This window comes from Anomaloglossus baeobatrachus, chromosome 10 (genome assembly GCF_048569485.1).
Source record: "Anomaloglossus baeobatrachus isolate aAnoBae1 chromosome 10, aAnoBae1.hap1, whole genome shotgun sequence".
NCBI lineage: Eukaryota > Metazoa > Chordata > Amphibia > Anura > Aromobatidae > Anomaloglossus > Anomaloglossus baeobatrachus.
In genome coordinates, this window is record NC_134362.1 from 42,661,372 (window position 1) to 42,677,815 (window position 16,444).

Genomic DNA, 16,444 nt, shown 5'->3' on the forward strand with positions numbered 1-16,444 from the left:
ATCCAATCTATCTATTCTAGCTCTCTATCATTTATCTATCATTTTGCAAGCTTTGCACATCTTTTATAGCAAGAAAATCATTCATTTTATCATCCGTTTTTTTCCGGTACGTGTCACACAGATGCAACACATATGCCATCCGTGTGATGTCCATATTGGACTTGTCCTGCTGGAAAAAAAAAAAAAAGACGACTTGTCTCCAAGTGAATCATCCGGACACGCAGGTGTTTCACATGGACACAGAGCGTGTGAAATCACGGAGGTGTGAAGATCTCTATTGACTTTAATTAGTATGCACGTGAACACGTCTCCGGTAGTGGTCAGAATGGACACCACTCATACCGGAGACATGGAGGTGTGAAGGAGGTCTTACTCCACTGTGCAACTAATGATCCATGAGTGTCGAGTTTAACATACTCAAACTGATGAAAGGTAATCACTAGTATGATGGGGAGGAATATGAAATGCATGTTTAATTACATATTGACTGTTTTTTCTTTAAGAAATGGCCAATTATGTCAAGAACAACGGAACCATTGCTGTGGCCATCAACATTGCTCCTCTGAAGGTAAATATGTTGTAAGCAGTAAATGAATATACACACATAGTATCTGTATTTTTTTGTGTGTTGTGTATATACACAGTGCCTTGTGAAAGTATTTGGCCCCCTTGAATTTTTCAACCTTTTCCCACATTTCAGGCTTCAAACATAAAGATAAAAATGTTAATGTTCTGGTGAAGAATCAACAACAAGTGGGACACAATTGTGAAGGTGAGCAAAATTTATTGCTTATTTTAAACTTTTTTAAAAAATAAATAACTGAAAATTGGGGTGTGCAATATTATTCATCCCCTTTAAGTTAATACTTTGTAGCGCCCCCTTTTGCTGCGATTACAGCTGCAGTCGCTTGGGGTATGTGTCTATCAGTTTTGCACATCGAGAGACTAAAATTCTTGCCCATTTTTCCTTTGTAAACAGCTGGAGCTGAGTGAGGTTTGATGGAGAGCGTTTGTGAACAGCAGTTTTCAGCTCTTTCCACAGATTCTCGATTGGATTCAGGTCTAGACTGTGACTTGGCCATTCTAACACCTGGATACGTTTATTTGTGAACCATTCCATTGTAGATTTTGCTTTATGTTTGGGATCATTGTCTTGTTGGAAGACAAATCTCTGTCGCAGTCTCAGGTCTTTTGCAGACTCCAACAAGTTTTCTTCAAGAATGGTCCTGTATTTGGCTCCATCTTCCCTTCAATTTTAACCATCTTCCCTGTCCCTGCTGAAGAAAAGCAGGCCCAAACCATGATGCTGCCACCACCATGTTTGACAGTGGGGATGGTGTGTTCAGGGTGATGAGCTGTGTTGCTTCTACGCCAAACATACCGTTTGGCATTGTGACCAAATAGTTCAATTTTGGTTTCATCTGACCAGAGCACCTTCTTGCACATGTTTGGTGTCTCCCAGGTGGCTTGTGGCAAACTTTAAACGACACTTTTTATTGATATCTTTGAGAAATGGCTATCTCCTTGCCACACTTCCATAAAGGCAGATTTGTGCAGTGTACGACAGATTGTTGTCCTAAAGATAGACACTCCCACCTCAGCTGTAGATCTCTGCAGTTCATCCAGAGTGATCATGGGTCTCTTGGCTGCATCTCTGATCAATCTTCTCCTTGTTTGAGATGATAGTTTGGATGGACGGCCGGGTCTTGGTAGATCTGCAGTGGTATGATCCTTCCATTTCAATATGATCACCTGCACAGTGCTTCTTGGGATGTTTAAAGTTTTGGAAATCTTTTCATAACCAAATAACCAAATTTTATAACCAAACGGCTTTAAACTTCACAACAGTATCTCAGACCTGCCTGTTGTGTTTCTTGGTCTTCATGATGCTCTCTGCGCTTTAAACAGAACACTGAGACTATCACAGAGCAGGGGCATTATACGGAGACTTGATTACACACAGGGGCTTATATTTATCATAATCAGTCATTTAGGACAACATTGGATCATTCAGAGATCCTCAATGAACTTCTGGAGTGAGTTTGCTGCACTGAACGTAAAAGGAGACTAATATTGCACGCCCCAATTTTCAGTTATTTATTTTTTAAAAAAGTTAAACATAAGCAATAAATTTCATTCAACTTCACAATTGTGTCCCACTTGTTGTTGATTCTTCACAAGAACATTAAAATTTTACCTTTATGTTTGAAGCCTGAAATGTGGGAGAAGGTTGAAAAATTCAATGGGGACGAATACTTTCGCAAGGTACTGTAGATTCTCTTTCCTAGGATAAGAAGGAGGAATACTTTTTACATATCTGGTTTCCTGATACCAAAAACTGAGGTTTGCAAGTGATACAGGTGCTGTGTAGGGCATGACAAGGGCACTATTAAAAAAAAAAACACCCATGCTGCTCAACTATTACCGCTCCTATTACAAGGAGTGAATCTTCCTCCTCCATGGGCCAGCGCAAGTGGTGCAATGTAGTGATGTTTGTAACACGACGGCTGACATCAAGCTGGTACAGTTGGTTTTTGATAGGTCTGTGATTTTCAGAGGTATTGCAGTGCAGGAAGCCAGCGGCAAGAACTCACACTTTTACAGTAAGGCTTACCATGGAGGGTTGTGGACAGGGGTGGGATTCAAATTTTTAACAAGTTCTCTGTAAACCCAGCCCTTTTGAAAACCACACTCATTTTGTACCCACACCCATTTTGCTAGCCACACCCATTTTCACGCACTTTCCTCAACCAAAAAATACAAGTAATTTAAAGTAAAATCTCTTTCCCCTTCTTACCCTCCTCTACCTTCACTCTCCTGTCCAGCACCAGTTGTTCCCGTCGCTGTCAGTCATATTGTATTAAACTGTTTTTCTACAATTTTTAAAAATTATTACTAAAGGAGCCCTGCTAAAATTGAAACGGAAGACCTTCCCCATACAGATCCCATCCCATATGTCTGCTTTTCCAGTGCAGATTCTATCCCATGTGGCTCCTTTTCCCCTACAGATCCCATGTGGTCTCTTTCCCCTGCAGATCCCATCCCATTATGGCCTCTTTCCCATGCAGATCCCATCCCATTATGGCCTCTTTCCCATGCAGATCCCATCCCATTATGGGATCTTTCCCATGCAGATCCCATCCCATTATGGCCTCTTTCCCCAGCAGATCCCATCCCATTATGGACTCTTTCCCATGCAGATCCCATCCCATTATGGCATCTTTCCCATGCAGATCCCATCCCATTATGGCCTCTTTCCCCAGCAGATCCCATCCCATTATGGCCTCTTTTCCCTGCAGATCCCATCCTGGCTTCTTTCCCCTGCAGATCCCATCCCATTATGGCCGCTTTCCCCTGCAGATCCCCTCCCATTATGGCCTCTTTCCCCTGCAGATCCCATCCCATTATGACCTCTGTCCCCTGCAGATCCCATCCCATTATGACCTCTTTCCCCTGCAGATTCCATCATGGCTTCTTTCCCCTGCAGATCCATTCATGGCCTCTTTCCCCTGCAGATCCCATCCCATTATGGCCTCTTTCCCCTGCATATCCCATCATGGCCTCTTTCCCAGCAGATCCTGTCCCATATGGCTTCTTTTCCCATATAGTTCCCATCTTATGCGGCCTCCTCTCCCCTACAGATCTCGTCCCATGTGGCTCCTTTTCCCATATATTTCCCATCTTATGCGGCTCCTCTGCCCTGCAGATTCTTGTCTCCCTGCATTTTCGGCTCACTGAGCACTTACCTGCTCCAAGCATCGGCGGCCTCTCCTCTGTCTTCCGTCCTCCTCCGCGGCACTCTGAGGCAAATTGACGCTGGCAGGCGGCAGCAGGATGAGCAACCTCACCACGCTGCCATGACCTCTGCAGCCTCAGCATGTCGTTGCACGCCGGGTCAGGGAGCAGACAGGCTCTACTGAACCCGAAAGTGCGGCACGTACGGAGGTACGGGGAGTAATTTGTGTTAGGGTTTTACAGACACTAATGTGGGCGTCACACAGTGCGATATATCGGGCAATATGTCGTCGGGGTCATGTCGATAGTGACGCACATCCGGCATCGTCTGATATATCGTAGCGTGTGACAGCTACGTGCGACGGTGAACGAGCAGAAATACTCACCTTCTCGTTCATCGTTGACACATCGCTCAGTTTAAAGAAATCGGTCTTCCTTCTGCACGCCGGTTGTTCATCGTTCCCGAATCCCGAGGCAGCACAAGTCGCTCCGTGTGACATCTCGGAACGACGAACTCAGCTTACCTGCGTCCTCCGGCAACGCGGAAAGAAGTAGGTGGGCGGGTTGTTTACGTCCCGCCTCATCTCCGCCCCTCCTCTTCTATTGGCCGGCTGCCGTGTAACGCCGCTGTGACGTCAAACGTCCCTCCCCCTTCAGGAAGTTGATGTTCGCCGCCCACAGCGACTTCGTCCGGGAGGTAAGTGCGTGTTACAGGGCGTTAACGACATTTGTGTGCCACGGGCAACTAATTGCCCGTGACGCACAAACGACGGGGGGGGTGTTTACGATCGATGGTGCAATCGCACGATAGATCGTCTTGTGTGAAGCCCGCATAACACAAGTGAATACAGAGAACCGGATCGCCAGAGCCATTTCTTGCCGGTTCGGGGAAGCGGCTGCTATTTTAACAACCGGTTCGCCCGAACAGCTGAATCCCACCCCTGGGTTGTGGATCTTGCTTTGTATGCCAGGATCCTACATCAGATCCCAATGTGATTTTTAGTCCTTAAGAAGGAGAATAATCTCTCAAACCCATAGACGAATAAAGATCACGATTCCTATCTATTTGGTCTTGGATTTTCTTCAATGCAGCTTTTAACCCTTTCCTATCCCTATCTGCACTTTTGTTTCCCTCAATTTGTTTTTATGATCCTACATCATGGAAGTTCAGACTCAACTTTTACTAGAAAGTTTGGTTCTTTAGCCTGACATTAGGGACATTTCTGTACATTTCTGTTAATAAGTTACATTTAGTAAAATGTTAGTCTCTTGATGTGAAAAACTGCTAGAGACATACCCCAAGCGACTTGTAACTGTAATCGCAGCAAAAAGGTGGTGCTACAAAGTATTAGAGTAAAGGGGCCTAATAATATTGCACGCCCCAATTTTCAGTTTTTATTTTTAAAAAAGGTTTAAAATAAACAATAAATTTCGTTCAACTTCACAATTGTTTCCACTTGTTGTTGATTCTCCACCATTAATTTAAAATTTTTTAACTTTATGTTTGAAGCCTGAAATGTGGGTAAAAGTTGATAAATTCAAAGGGGGCCGAACACTTTCGTAAGGCACTACAAGAGCCCAGGCTGCTATGTAGAACATAAACACTTTATAATACTAACCTAGGGGGTCGCTCGGGTGCAGACTGGTCAAATGGGTGGCGCCGTTCTCAGAGACCGGCGCCTCCTCTTTCGGCCATCTTTGTCCTCCCTCTTCTGAAGCCTGGGTGCATGATGCATCCTAAGTCATCCACACTAGCCAGCATTGAGGTCCCGCGCAGGCGCACTTTGATCTGCCCTGCTCAGGGCTGATCAAAGTATTGTAGTGCACCTGTGCAGGACCTCAATACCGGCCTGTGTGATGCATCATGTGTGATGCATCATGCACGCTGGTTTCAGAAGAAGGAGGACCAAGGTGGCTGAAAGAGGAAGCGCCGGTCTCTGAGAACGGCGCCACCCATTTGACCAGTCTGCACCGGAGCGACCCCCTAAGTGTGTTTTATGATCTACACAGAGGCATGGGCTCTTATATACAGCATGTTAGAATACTGTATATAAGAGCCCAGTGGTGGTGGCCACAGCTTATAGTCACCAAATCTGGTGACAGATTCCCTTTAAGAATGTCCAGTTTCCTATTGCATGAAAATGCAGCAGATTATATATTATATATATATATATATATATATATATATATATATATATATATATATATATATATATTATATATAAAAAAAAACCAAAAATGCGGTATTCACAGGCTGGGGAGGGCGAGGGACAGGGTTAATGCCCCCCCCTCCCGCAGCCGAGAATATCAGTCCGCAGCTGGCCCAGGATTGTCGCATCCATTATGCAGCAGTCACGGAGTGTCCCCAGCTCTTACAGATTGCCATGATGCGGTGGCAATCCAGGTAATAAGGAGTTAAATGGCAGCAGATCGCTGCCATTTAAGTCCAGGCTTAATCATGGCAGCGCCTATGAGACAGCTTTCATGATTAACTCGTAAGTAAAGTGAATAAACACACACCGAAAAATCCTTTATTTTAAATAAAAGACAAAAAAGCCCCCTCTTTCACCCCTTTTTTACACCCCCCAACACACAGCTCCGGCGTAATCCACACAGGTCCCACGACGCTTGCATCCAGCCGCGACTGACACTGTACAGAATGCAGCCTAGTAACAAGCCTGCAGAGGTCATTACAGGTCATTTCTCATGGTCGGTAATGTGAACACACTACCGACCGTGAGAACTGCAGTGTCCTCACAGGGACTCTATCTATTGATTGATAGAGGACAGATCAATCTATTGATTATCTATCCATCTATCCTTCTATCTATCTATTATCTATCCATTATCTATCCAATTATCTATCTATCCATCCATTATCTATCTATCTGTGACGCCCTGGCAAAACCAGGTAGTCACAGATAGGCCCCTGCATAACACCGTTCACTCACTAGGAAACACACAGCTGACCAGAAACCCTAGTCACCCCACTTAGGGACAGACAGACACACCAGTGGGCGTGACCAGATGATTGGAACACGCCCACCCAGGGGTCTAGACAGCCCAGGGCGGGAAAGCAAGCAGTCTAGTCTAGTCTAGTCTAGTTTGGAGCTCAGTTTGGAGAGGAGTGTGGGCTGGAGCTAGGTGTAGCTCCAGCAGTGAAGTTCAAGTTGAACGGTACCAGGGTAGGAGCCCTGGTGTCACTGGCTAGGAGGCAGACGGTGGTCTCCGTCAGCAGGAGACGGGAAGACGGCTCGGCAGAACCGAGGTGGACCAGGGCAGGGTTATAGCCCACCGGTACCTACACCGGAATCCAGACCAGAAGCCGTGCACAAACGGGGTTATTCGGACCCTGAAGCCAGCACCGGAACCTACTGGAACTGGTTAATTAACCGATTGAGGCCAGGACTAGAGGTCCTGTCCCACCCAAAGTCCCTCATAACAACAGCCCACCAATTAGGGATAAGAGGTCACTGCCAAGGCCCATAGATCCACGGGCCAGCGTTTGCGGGCACGGCTCCTTAGGCCAAATCCAGCCGGGAGTGGACTTCTGAGTTTCATACTAGGAACGTCCACCTTACACAAAGAAGTGCAGGAAAAGGATAGAGACCACCAGCCGGGTGGGGGACCCCAAACACAACCGGCCGCGGCACCGGCCACCACCATCTTGGTTTACCAGAGGCTCATGTGTTTTACTAATAGTGAGTACACCAGCACCCCTGCTGTCGCCATCCCCTGCACTGAGCCACCGGGTCCCGGGGCTACCAACCCTGCCCACTTAGGGGTTAACAACTTGCTACACAACATCTCCCCTGGGTGCCCTAGAACAGCAGCGGTGGTGTCCCACTTCACCACACACCGTGGGTGGCGTCACGAACTTACTACGGCCTAGCCCGTACATCTACGTCCCCTCCATTTATTCGGCGTGTCCGCGAGACCCCCGGGTCCTGAGACCCTCGAGCCACCACCCCAGAAGGCGCGGACCCGAGCGGCGCCGGCTGCTGGCACGAGGGCGGCACATAACCATTTATCTATCTATCCATTATCTATCCATTTATCAATCTATCCATCCATTTGTCTATTTTTTTTCTTTTTCAACATGCTTTATTTATATATTATTGCAGTTACAGCATTAAAAACTGCAGGGACCAACCTGCGGGAAAAACGCGGCAAAAAAGGCACCAAAAACACGGCAAAACTGCATGCGTTTTTCCCATGGTTGTGGTGCATTTTTTTTTACTGCAGATACGGTAATCTTCAACTCCCAGAAGTTTCTCAAGAAATTTTCTTGAGATAAATCACTTTTCTAGTGCGCACAGAGCCTAACTGGTAACTAGTGAATAATAGAAGAGAAATGTATTTATACACACAACACTCCTATCAAAGTAGTTCCCACTGCTGAAATAGAGCAATGGTGGAAGAGATGGAGATATCATAGGAATGTGGCAAGGGGACTATTATAGACCATTTACCGAATTTCCTGCTATAATAATAATATAATATATAATAACTTATATAACTTTAATATTATATAATAACTGCTATCCGGACCCTTAAAGCGTAACCGTCGTTTTAACTTTTATTTCATAAATCAATAGTACGCATGAAAATAAGCAACTTTGTAATTTATCTTATCAGAGAAATCTGCTTCTTTCTCTGCCAGAATTGATCAGTCATTATCACAATTCTCAATGCGGAGTACAAATCTGTATTCAGTGAAGACTTTGACATTACTGAGATAAAAGATGGCGGTTGTTACGTAGATTACTGATGAGATAATTTAGAATGGGTTTACACAATTTGATCAAAATGTGCAATATGTACCTTAAATTTACAAGTATAGTCTATTTAGCAGTAAAGAAATTCAAAGATTCATATGTTCGATGTTTCCCCAAACCTCATTGCACAGTCGCATATATTTGTTTGTAGCTATTGCAGGCGCAGCAACATGAAACTATAAACGGTAGATTTTTTTTTTGCTGTAACGTGTTTGTCAATTTTGTTTTGTTTTTTTCACCCACAGAAGTGGATATCATTGTACTCTACAGTATGTATATCTAATCATTAATTATTCTTTCAATTAATACAGAATTACAAAGAAGGAGTGATTGATCAAAAATCCTGTGGGCCCGTTGCAGACCATGCAGTTTTATTAGTGGGATATAATCAAAAAGGTAATAATAAATCCTAATTCACGTCCAGTTTGTTCCGAAAATGAGGTGTTCACAGCATACTTTAAACAAGTACCTGATCACTGATGTGAATATTTGGTTTCTGTTAAGCTGCCTTCATATGCATTCTGACCTTGGGGTGTCTGTCCGAACCCCCCCCGCAAAACGGGTTCAAACGTATGCGCCGACGAGGCCATTGACTATAATGGTGCAGACTGAGTCACCGGTGTGCTATGTTGTGCACCTTTTTCGGAGCACAAAGCCTTTCTGGAGGCGGACACCCGGAAGTAGTAGACTGCGTCTGGGTTTCCGCTTCCAGAAAGCGCAAATGCCTGAAAATGGTGCACCCGCGCAATCCGCCAATACTTATTTGGCAGATTGCGCGGGTTTAACCCCTTTTTCTCCTCTTACACTGAAGTCTTCTGCACGTGGGGCCACGGCAGCCGCCATTATCCTATGCTATCTATGGTGGTTGTGACCCTTCACAACCATTTTGGGTGAGTGTATTAATTTTCATTACTAACCTGTTATTTATCGGGTAAAACCCTATTAGCGCTTCTTTCTTCTAGCACTATGAAAATGGTGCACAACAGAGCACACGGTGACACATTTACATTTGCAATATCAGTATGGTTCAAATTTGCTTATTTTCGCTAAGGAGGCTCATCTACAATATGCTAAATAAAACGTTTAAAGTAATATGCAAACAATCTTATATATTTATTTTTTGATTTTTTGCAGATAACCCACCTCATTGGATCTTGAAAAATAGCTGGGGGGAGAAATGGGGAGAAAATGTAAGTATTAGGGTTTGCTAACCCTAGCATATAAAAACTAAAGAAACAGTGATATCCATTTGGAATTCCATAGGTCATGCGAGTGTGCGATTTTTTTTTGATTTTTTTTTACCTGCTATCAGTATGCAATGCCTTTTTTTCCTCAGCAGCTATAATTCTAGAATAACTTACAGAACCAATGACAGTGTCCTATGCCATACGGATGGTCAGTGTGCCGTCTTTTTTTTTTCCTCGCACCCACTGGCTTGCATTAGTGAGTCTCGTCTGATATACGGCGCCAGATGTAGCATGCTGAGATTTTTTTCCTCGGGCATGATCCTGAATTGCGAGTCTCTCCATATTTCATGCAAGACTAGTGATGGATGAACTCGCAGATATCGGAGATCGGCGGCGTGGAGAGACGGTGGTCAGTGGGTGCTGTCCTGTGGAGACACGGGGGTCAGTGGGTGCTCTCGTCCACTCATCCAGTCGCCTTTAGAAAGACAGCGTGGCCCAGGGCTCATCCCAACTGAACACCCGACCTCCTTAACCGTGGGCAGAACACTACTCAAACAACACAGGGTGAGGGAATCACAATATTAAGACTTTATTGGATCCCCAAACAATTAATGGTGCATAGCACATAACCAGCAAGACCACAGAATGTAACCGGCAATAGTTTCTCACCCTTCTGCTGGCTCACCAGGGATTAGAGTGTCCGTGCCTCAGAGCTTCCAGGGCTACTTACTTCAAACCAGCAGCACCTCTCTTTCGGCGGGCACCCACCGAGAATGGAATAATACCAAATTTAGAAAGCTGGCTGAGGACCGCAAAGCCTGTAGTCAGGTGACAGGATTGTCCCAAGCTGGATTCCTTCCTTAGGTAGCCCTTGATATCTCAGCCGAATCCTTGCATTCGATGCTGAAGTCCATGTAGTATTATAATCCAAGTTCGGCTATGGCTTGCCAATCAGATCCGCAGATCCTAGATTGGTATCATGTAGCTAGAGTCTACACGGGCAATGGACAGTCCTCCTTCTTATACCCCTGAGCTCTCCATTCAGACCATTGGGGTCTTCACGATTGGTGGATAAAACTGGGCTCTTATTGGCTAGATTTCAAGCCATATACAAAATATCCCTAGTAGTAATGGGTCTCTGGCAGAGACGAGGGAGAGACAGCTAAGTTACATCGCATCTAGCAATACACATAGTAATACAATGGGAGGTTTGCATAATTGATTTTTCTGGGTATCTGACTTTCACTGGCCAAGGCAATTACATGAGTCAACAAGAACTTTGAGGGTATGTGCGCACGTTGCTTTTTACCTGCTTTTTACCTGCTTTTTTGCTGCTTTTTCTTCTGGCGCTGTTTAATGCCAAAATGGATGTGTTCTTCTATTCAAGCAAAGTCTATGGGAATTTGGGTTTCTTGTTCACACTATTGTTGTTCAAAATGCTGCCTTTTTGTGGCAGAACTTTGGTCAAAAACTCAGCTTTGCAGTGCAAAACCCAAATGGCAAAAACAATTGACATGTTGCTTCTTTGAAAAGCTGAGTTTTTGACCAAAGTTCTGCCACAAAAAGGCAGCATTTTGAACAACATAGTGTGAACAAGAAACCCAAATTCCCATAGACTTTGCTTGAATAGAAGAACACATCCATTTTGGCATTAAAACAGCGCAGAAGAAAAAGCAGCAAAAAAGCAGGTAAAAAGCAGGTAAAAAGCAACGTGCGCACATACCCTGACACTAGACTCCTAGAGGCCCAGTCACACACAACGACTTACCAGCGATCCCGAAAACGATGCGACCTGATAGGGATCGCAGGTAAGTCGCTGGGAGGTCGCAGGTGAGATGTCACACAGTCAGATCTTACCAGCGATGCAGGAACAATACAGGTCCCACTAGCGACCTGCATAACGATCTCAGCAGTCACTGTGACCCTGTCACACAGTGTCAAACACAGCGATGTGTCCTGCCCAGCAGGACATAGCCTTTGAAGAAAATGACCTGGACCATTCGGCAACGACTAGCAATCTCACAGCAGGGGTCTGATTGCTAGTAGGTGTCACACATAACGAGATCGCTAACGGGATCGCTACTGCGTCACCAAAATGGTGACTCATCTGCGATCTCGCTAGCGATCTCGTTATGTGTGACAGTACCTTAAGAGTCTTGTAGAAACAATCAGGGGGCTTATCCCCGTTTATAAAAAAACTATCATCATGTCAGGCTAAATTTTAAGAAACAACCCCTGCTAGATACTGCCAGAGTCCATGCCATCACAGGCGGGACTAACCGGTCTTTAAAAAAAACAAACAAAAAAAAAAAACGGTTCCGGCACGGAACTGATCCCGGTCACCATATAAGTCCCCACTGAGTATCTTTTCACATAGCTCCATTTCTATTCCTCTAGTTTTTTAGTCAAACTGCTGAATACTTGTTCTGTTTTTTTAGGGGGGGGGGAAATACTTCTATAAACACTTTATATAGAGTTACGATCGTGGGCTTGCTGGCATTGAGAATAGTAGGTTATCCATGTCATTATTCCTTGTCTCTTCATTTACCCTTACTAATAATAACATTACCGATCCCTTGAATTGCCCGAACTGCCGCATTGGCCGGTCTTTTAGTGCGTATTTGGATATTATTTCCTCTTTTTTTCAATTTATTTTTATAGTACCTATAGGGGACTTGAACCTGCAACATTTGCTAACTTGAACTTCAGCATATAGGGCAAATCACAGAAGTACCAAAATGTAGTGACCGCAGCATTTAGGTGGTAAAACAGCAGCGATCAGAGCATACAGCAATCGCTGCTGTTAGAACCTTAAATGTTGATATGTTCTATCGGTAACTATAACATGAATACTAATATTCCTTCTCTCTTCTACAGGGATTTTTTAAACTCAGTTTTGGTAAAAACATGTGCGGTGTTACAAGTTGGCCTCTAAGTGCTGTTACAACCTACCCAGGATCGATGTCTCTTCCTTGTCCTTCCTAACAACATGTTCTTCAATTTCACTTCCTGTTCAATCCAAAGAGGGGTTATCGGCAACCAACAATAACCGGTCCAAGAAGGAGAATATTGTAAAATAATAATAAAAGCATTACTTACCTGTTAAATGCCCTTGTCCTCCACTGCTGGGTCTTAGTTTACTGTGCAGCAAGCAATTACATTACGCCCACCGTTCACACATGTGACTGCTGCAGCCAATCACTGCGTCACAGGGGTGTGACTGCTGCTGGAGCCGCAAGTGATTTACCTGGTACAAAATGATTCTTTTATTATTTTATGTCATCCTCAGATGGGTTTTGTGATTGCAAGACAGCCCCTTTGTTGTCAATCAGGAAAATGCTGTTGTGTGGAACTTAGTAATCCAATTCCGTGCAATTACTAACCTACAAGATTTTTGTATTTGTTAAATATACAAGGATGCATTGTAGTAAACCTGCTTACGCTGGCTTTCTCTGCAAAATCAAATATGCAAATTATTAAAGTGTATTTTTTAGCAAAAGAAAAATAAAAAAAAATATCCTTTATCTGCACATTTCCAGAAATTTGAATGACCGCCAATATAGCCAATGTCATAGCTCTCCTGCCTTCTGATTCAATATGTAGGTGATAAATTAGTAACTCAGACAGATTTGCCAATCAGATTTTAGCAGACATCAACTTCTAGGGTTCAAAAACGTTAAGACAAAAACATTTTTTTTTTTTTTTTTTTTTTTATTTCAAATCTGTTTTATTGATGAAACTGTTGTCAACATACAAACATATCATTTGTGCAATTACAATACATAAACATCATTTTCTCAATGCCAGGATAACATCCAGAAATTGTTACATTACTAAATTTCTTGGAATTCTTCAAATTATCTTTGTGCTATTACCATACAACCACTTATAAATTATAGGTCAGAATTCCCACTTCTTTTGACTTCCCGTATCCTAATATACTCATTCTCCTTGTGTGTCTATTGTCTTATGAATTATTGATAAATCTTTTCATATAAAAAATGAAACTAGAAAAATGCAGATTAATGTTCAGAAAAGAAAGAAAGAAGAGGAAAGATACAAGCATAAAGAAGAGGAAATTAGAGAGAAGGGGGGAGAGGGGGGAAAGCAAGAAAAGAAAAGAAAAAAGGGGGGGGAAGGAATGAGACTCCCCACCGTTTCTCAGTTCAAAAAGCTCGCCAAACTCTCTACAAACTCTGGGGACTCCATGAACATAATCCATGATCTCCAAACTGTAGTAAATTTTTCTGTGTTCCCATTTAGTTCTGCTGTCAGCTCCTCCATTCTCTGGAGGTTTGTCATCTCCTCCAACCAATCCAGCACCGTAGGGCATCTAGTCTGTTTCCAAAATCGTGGGATAATCATACGGGCAGCCGCCAGGCAAAATCGCAACATGTCCCTTTTTTGTGTTTTAATAGCTCCTGGGAGCATAGAAAGAAGAGCAACCTGGGGGGATTTTTCTATTTCACCTCCGCTCATCTTTTTGTACAGGTAGAACACGGAGTCCCAAAAGGGTTGCAGCTTAGTACAGCTCCACCATATGTGTAGCATTGTACCTGTGTCTGTGCCACACCTCCAGCACACATCAGACACAGAGGGAAATATAGCATGTAATTTAGTCGGGTAATGGTACCACCTTGTGAGAATTTTATAACTTTTCTCTTGAGCGGCGCACGCCAAGGAAAGCTTGTGGGTCCACAGGTACGCTCTGCTCCAATCGTCCTCTGCAATATCCTCTCCCAGTTCCTCTCCCCACCTACAGACAAAGTGAGGTTTATCCACCCTATTTCTCTGGTTCAGCATTTTATAAATGAGTGAGATGCCATGTCCAGGTGATGAGCCCTGTAAAAATATTTTCTCAAAAGGAGTAGGGGGTGTCCTCATCCTTCTCTCCCTGTCCTGGTACGAGAGGAAAGATTTCAACTGCATATATTCCATCCAGGAAATCTCTCTCCCTGTGGCCTGCATGGAAGTATAAGTTGGTAGGGTGTGTCCCTGGAGCACGTGACAAAAACGAGTATCATCCGCCCGAGTAAATCCCCCGAATCTATGGGAGTGGAGTCCTGGGGGGAACTTCTTATTACCGAATACGGGGGTAAGTGGGCCCTGCTCCTGAGAGAGAGATCCCTTTTTTATCTCTCCATCCCACATCCCCATCGCTGTCCGCGTGAACTCCATTCCTTTCGCTATCTGGATCCTACTTTCTTTCTCTAACCATGGAAGTAAATGTAAGGGAGTTCCCAGCACATCCTGTTCAATCACCACCCATTGTTTCGAATTACCATGAAAATGCCAGTCCAGTAATCTCGTTAGGATAGCTGCCTTGTAATATAATTGAAAATTTGGGAGCCCCGCCCCCCCGTCACTTTTGTGTCTGGTCAGAGTTTTAATTCCTGTTCGGGGTCTCCTGTTCCCCCAGACAAACCCAGACAAGGCTGTCCGGATCTTGGAGAAGTAACTTAGCGGTAGCTGTATGGGTATTGTCTGAAACAGGAACAGGAACCTCGGTAACACATCCATTTTTATCGCGTTTATACGCCCAAACCACGTCAATCTCTTTTTGTCATATTTCTTTAAGTCCCTGATTGTCCTTTCTAATAAGGGGAAAAAATTGTGATGTACAATTTTTGCTGGATCCCTAGGTACCATAACTCCCAGATATTTTAAAACTGACGGTTGCCACTTAAAAGGGAAGTTTTGTGATACTCTCGCAAGGTCTTCTGCCGATAAAGTCACGTTCATGGCCTCTGATTTGGAAAAATTTACTTTGAAGTTGCTTAAGTTGCCAAACTCTTCGAACTCCTTGAGCAAGGACGGGAAGGATATGTGTGGTTGGGAAATGAACATGAGAAGGTCATCCGCGAATAGAGCCAGCTTACGGTTCTCCCCACCCGCCTCTATCCCGTGGATGCTTGTGTTGTTTCTCAGGGCGACCGCAAGGTGCTCCATGACTATGACGTATAAGAGGGGCGACAGTGGACATCCCTGTCTCGTTCCATTGTGGACCAGAAAGGATGATGATAGAAACCCATTTGTCCTCACTTTTGCTGAGGGTCTCGTATACAGGGACGCAATTCTGCCCAAAAATTTCTGACCCAAACCCACCTGTCTCAAGGCTGCCATCATAAAGCTCCAACTGACCCGGTCGAAGGCCTTCTCCGCGTCCACTGAAAGTAAACACATGGGGAGAGACTGAGCCCTCGACCGAGCCATCAGGAGGAACAATTTGTTGGTGTTGTCCCGTGCCTCCCGGCCTTTTACAAATCCCACCTGGTCCGTATGTATTATCCCAGGCAGGGACAGGGCAAGTCTGTTGGCAAGTGCTTTAGAGAAAAATTTCAAATCTAAATTAATCAGTGAGATGGGTCTGTAATTTGTAACCAGCAAGTGGTCCTTTCCCGGTTTGGGGATAACACATATATGTGCTTCAAGAGACTGCGCTACCCACTGGGAGTTTTCAGATATGGAGTTAAATACTTTGGTCATGAACGGGGATAACTGAGTCTGAAAAATTTTATAGAACTTGGGGGTAAACCCGTCCGGACCTTGGCTTTTGCCTGAGGGAGAATCCCTGATAATAGATGCCACTTCTGTCTCTGTAAAGTCTGCTTCTAGGTTTTCAACCTCAGTATTGGGTATAGTCGGCAGGGCTGTTTTAAGTATGTAATCATTTATTTTAGTCTCCAAAGCTTCTTGTGGCATATCCCCAAATTTGCCCCTTATGTTGTAAAGGTCACTATAATA

General features: G+C 44.2%; 1 protein-coding gene across 1 annotated transcript in view; it reads left to right on the forward strand.

Moving 5' to 3' along the window:
- Positions 1 to 12,923, forward strand: part of LOC142254325 (cathepsin W-like) — a 41,666-nt gene extending 28,743 nt beyond the window's left edge. The window contains exons 7-10 of the mRNA XM_075325370.1: positions 504 to 568; positions 8,825 to 8,909; positions 9,648 to 9,703; positions 12,578 to 12,923. Of these exons, the coding sequence (XP_075181485.1) occupies positions 504 to 568; positions 8,825 to 8,909; positions 9,648 to 9,703; positions 12,578 to 12,685 (314 nt within the window). The 3' untranslated portion in view covers positions 12,686 to 12,923. The remainder of the gene's footprint in view (positions 1 to 503; positions 569 to 8,824; positions 8,910 to 9,647; positions 9,704 to 12,577) is intronic.
- Positions 12,924 to 16,444: the final 3,521 nt, after the last annotated feature.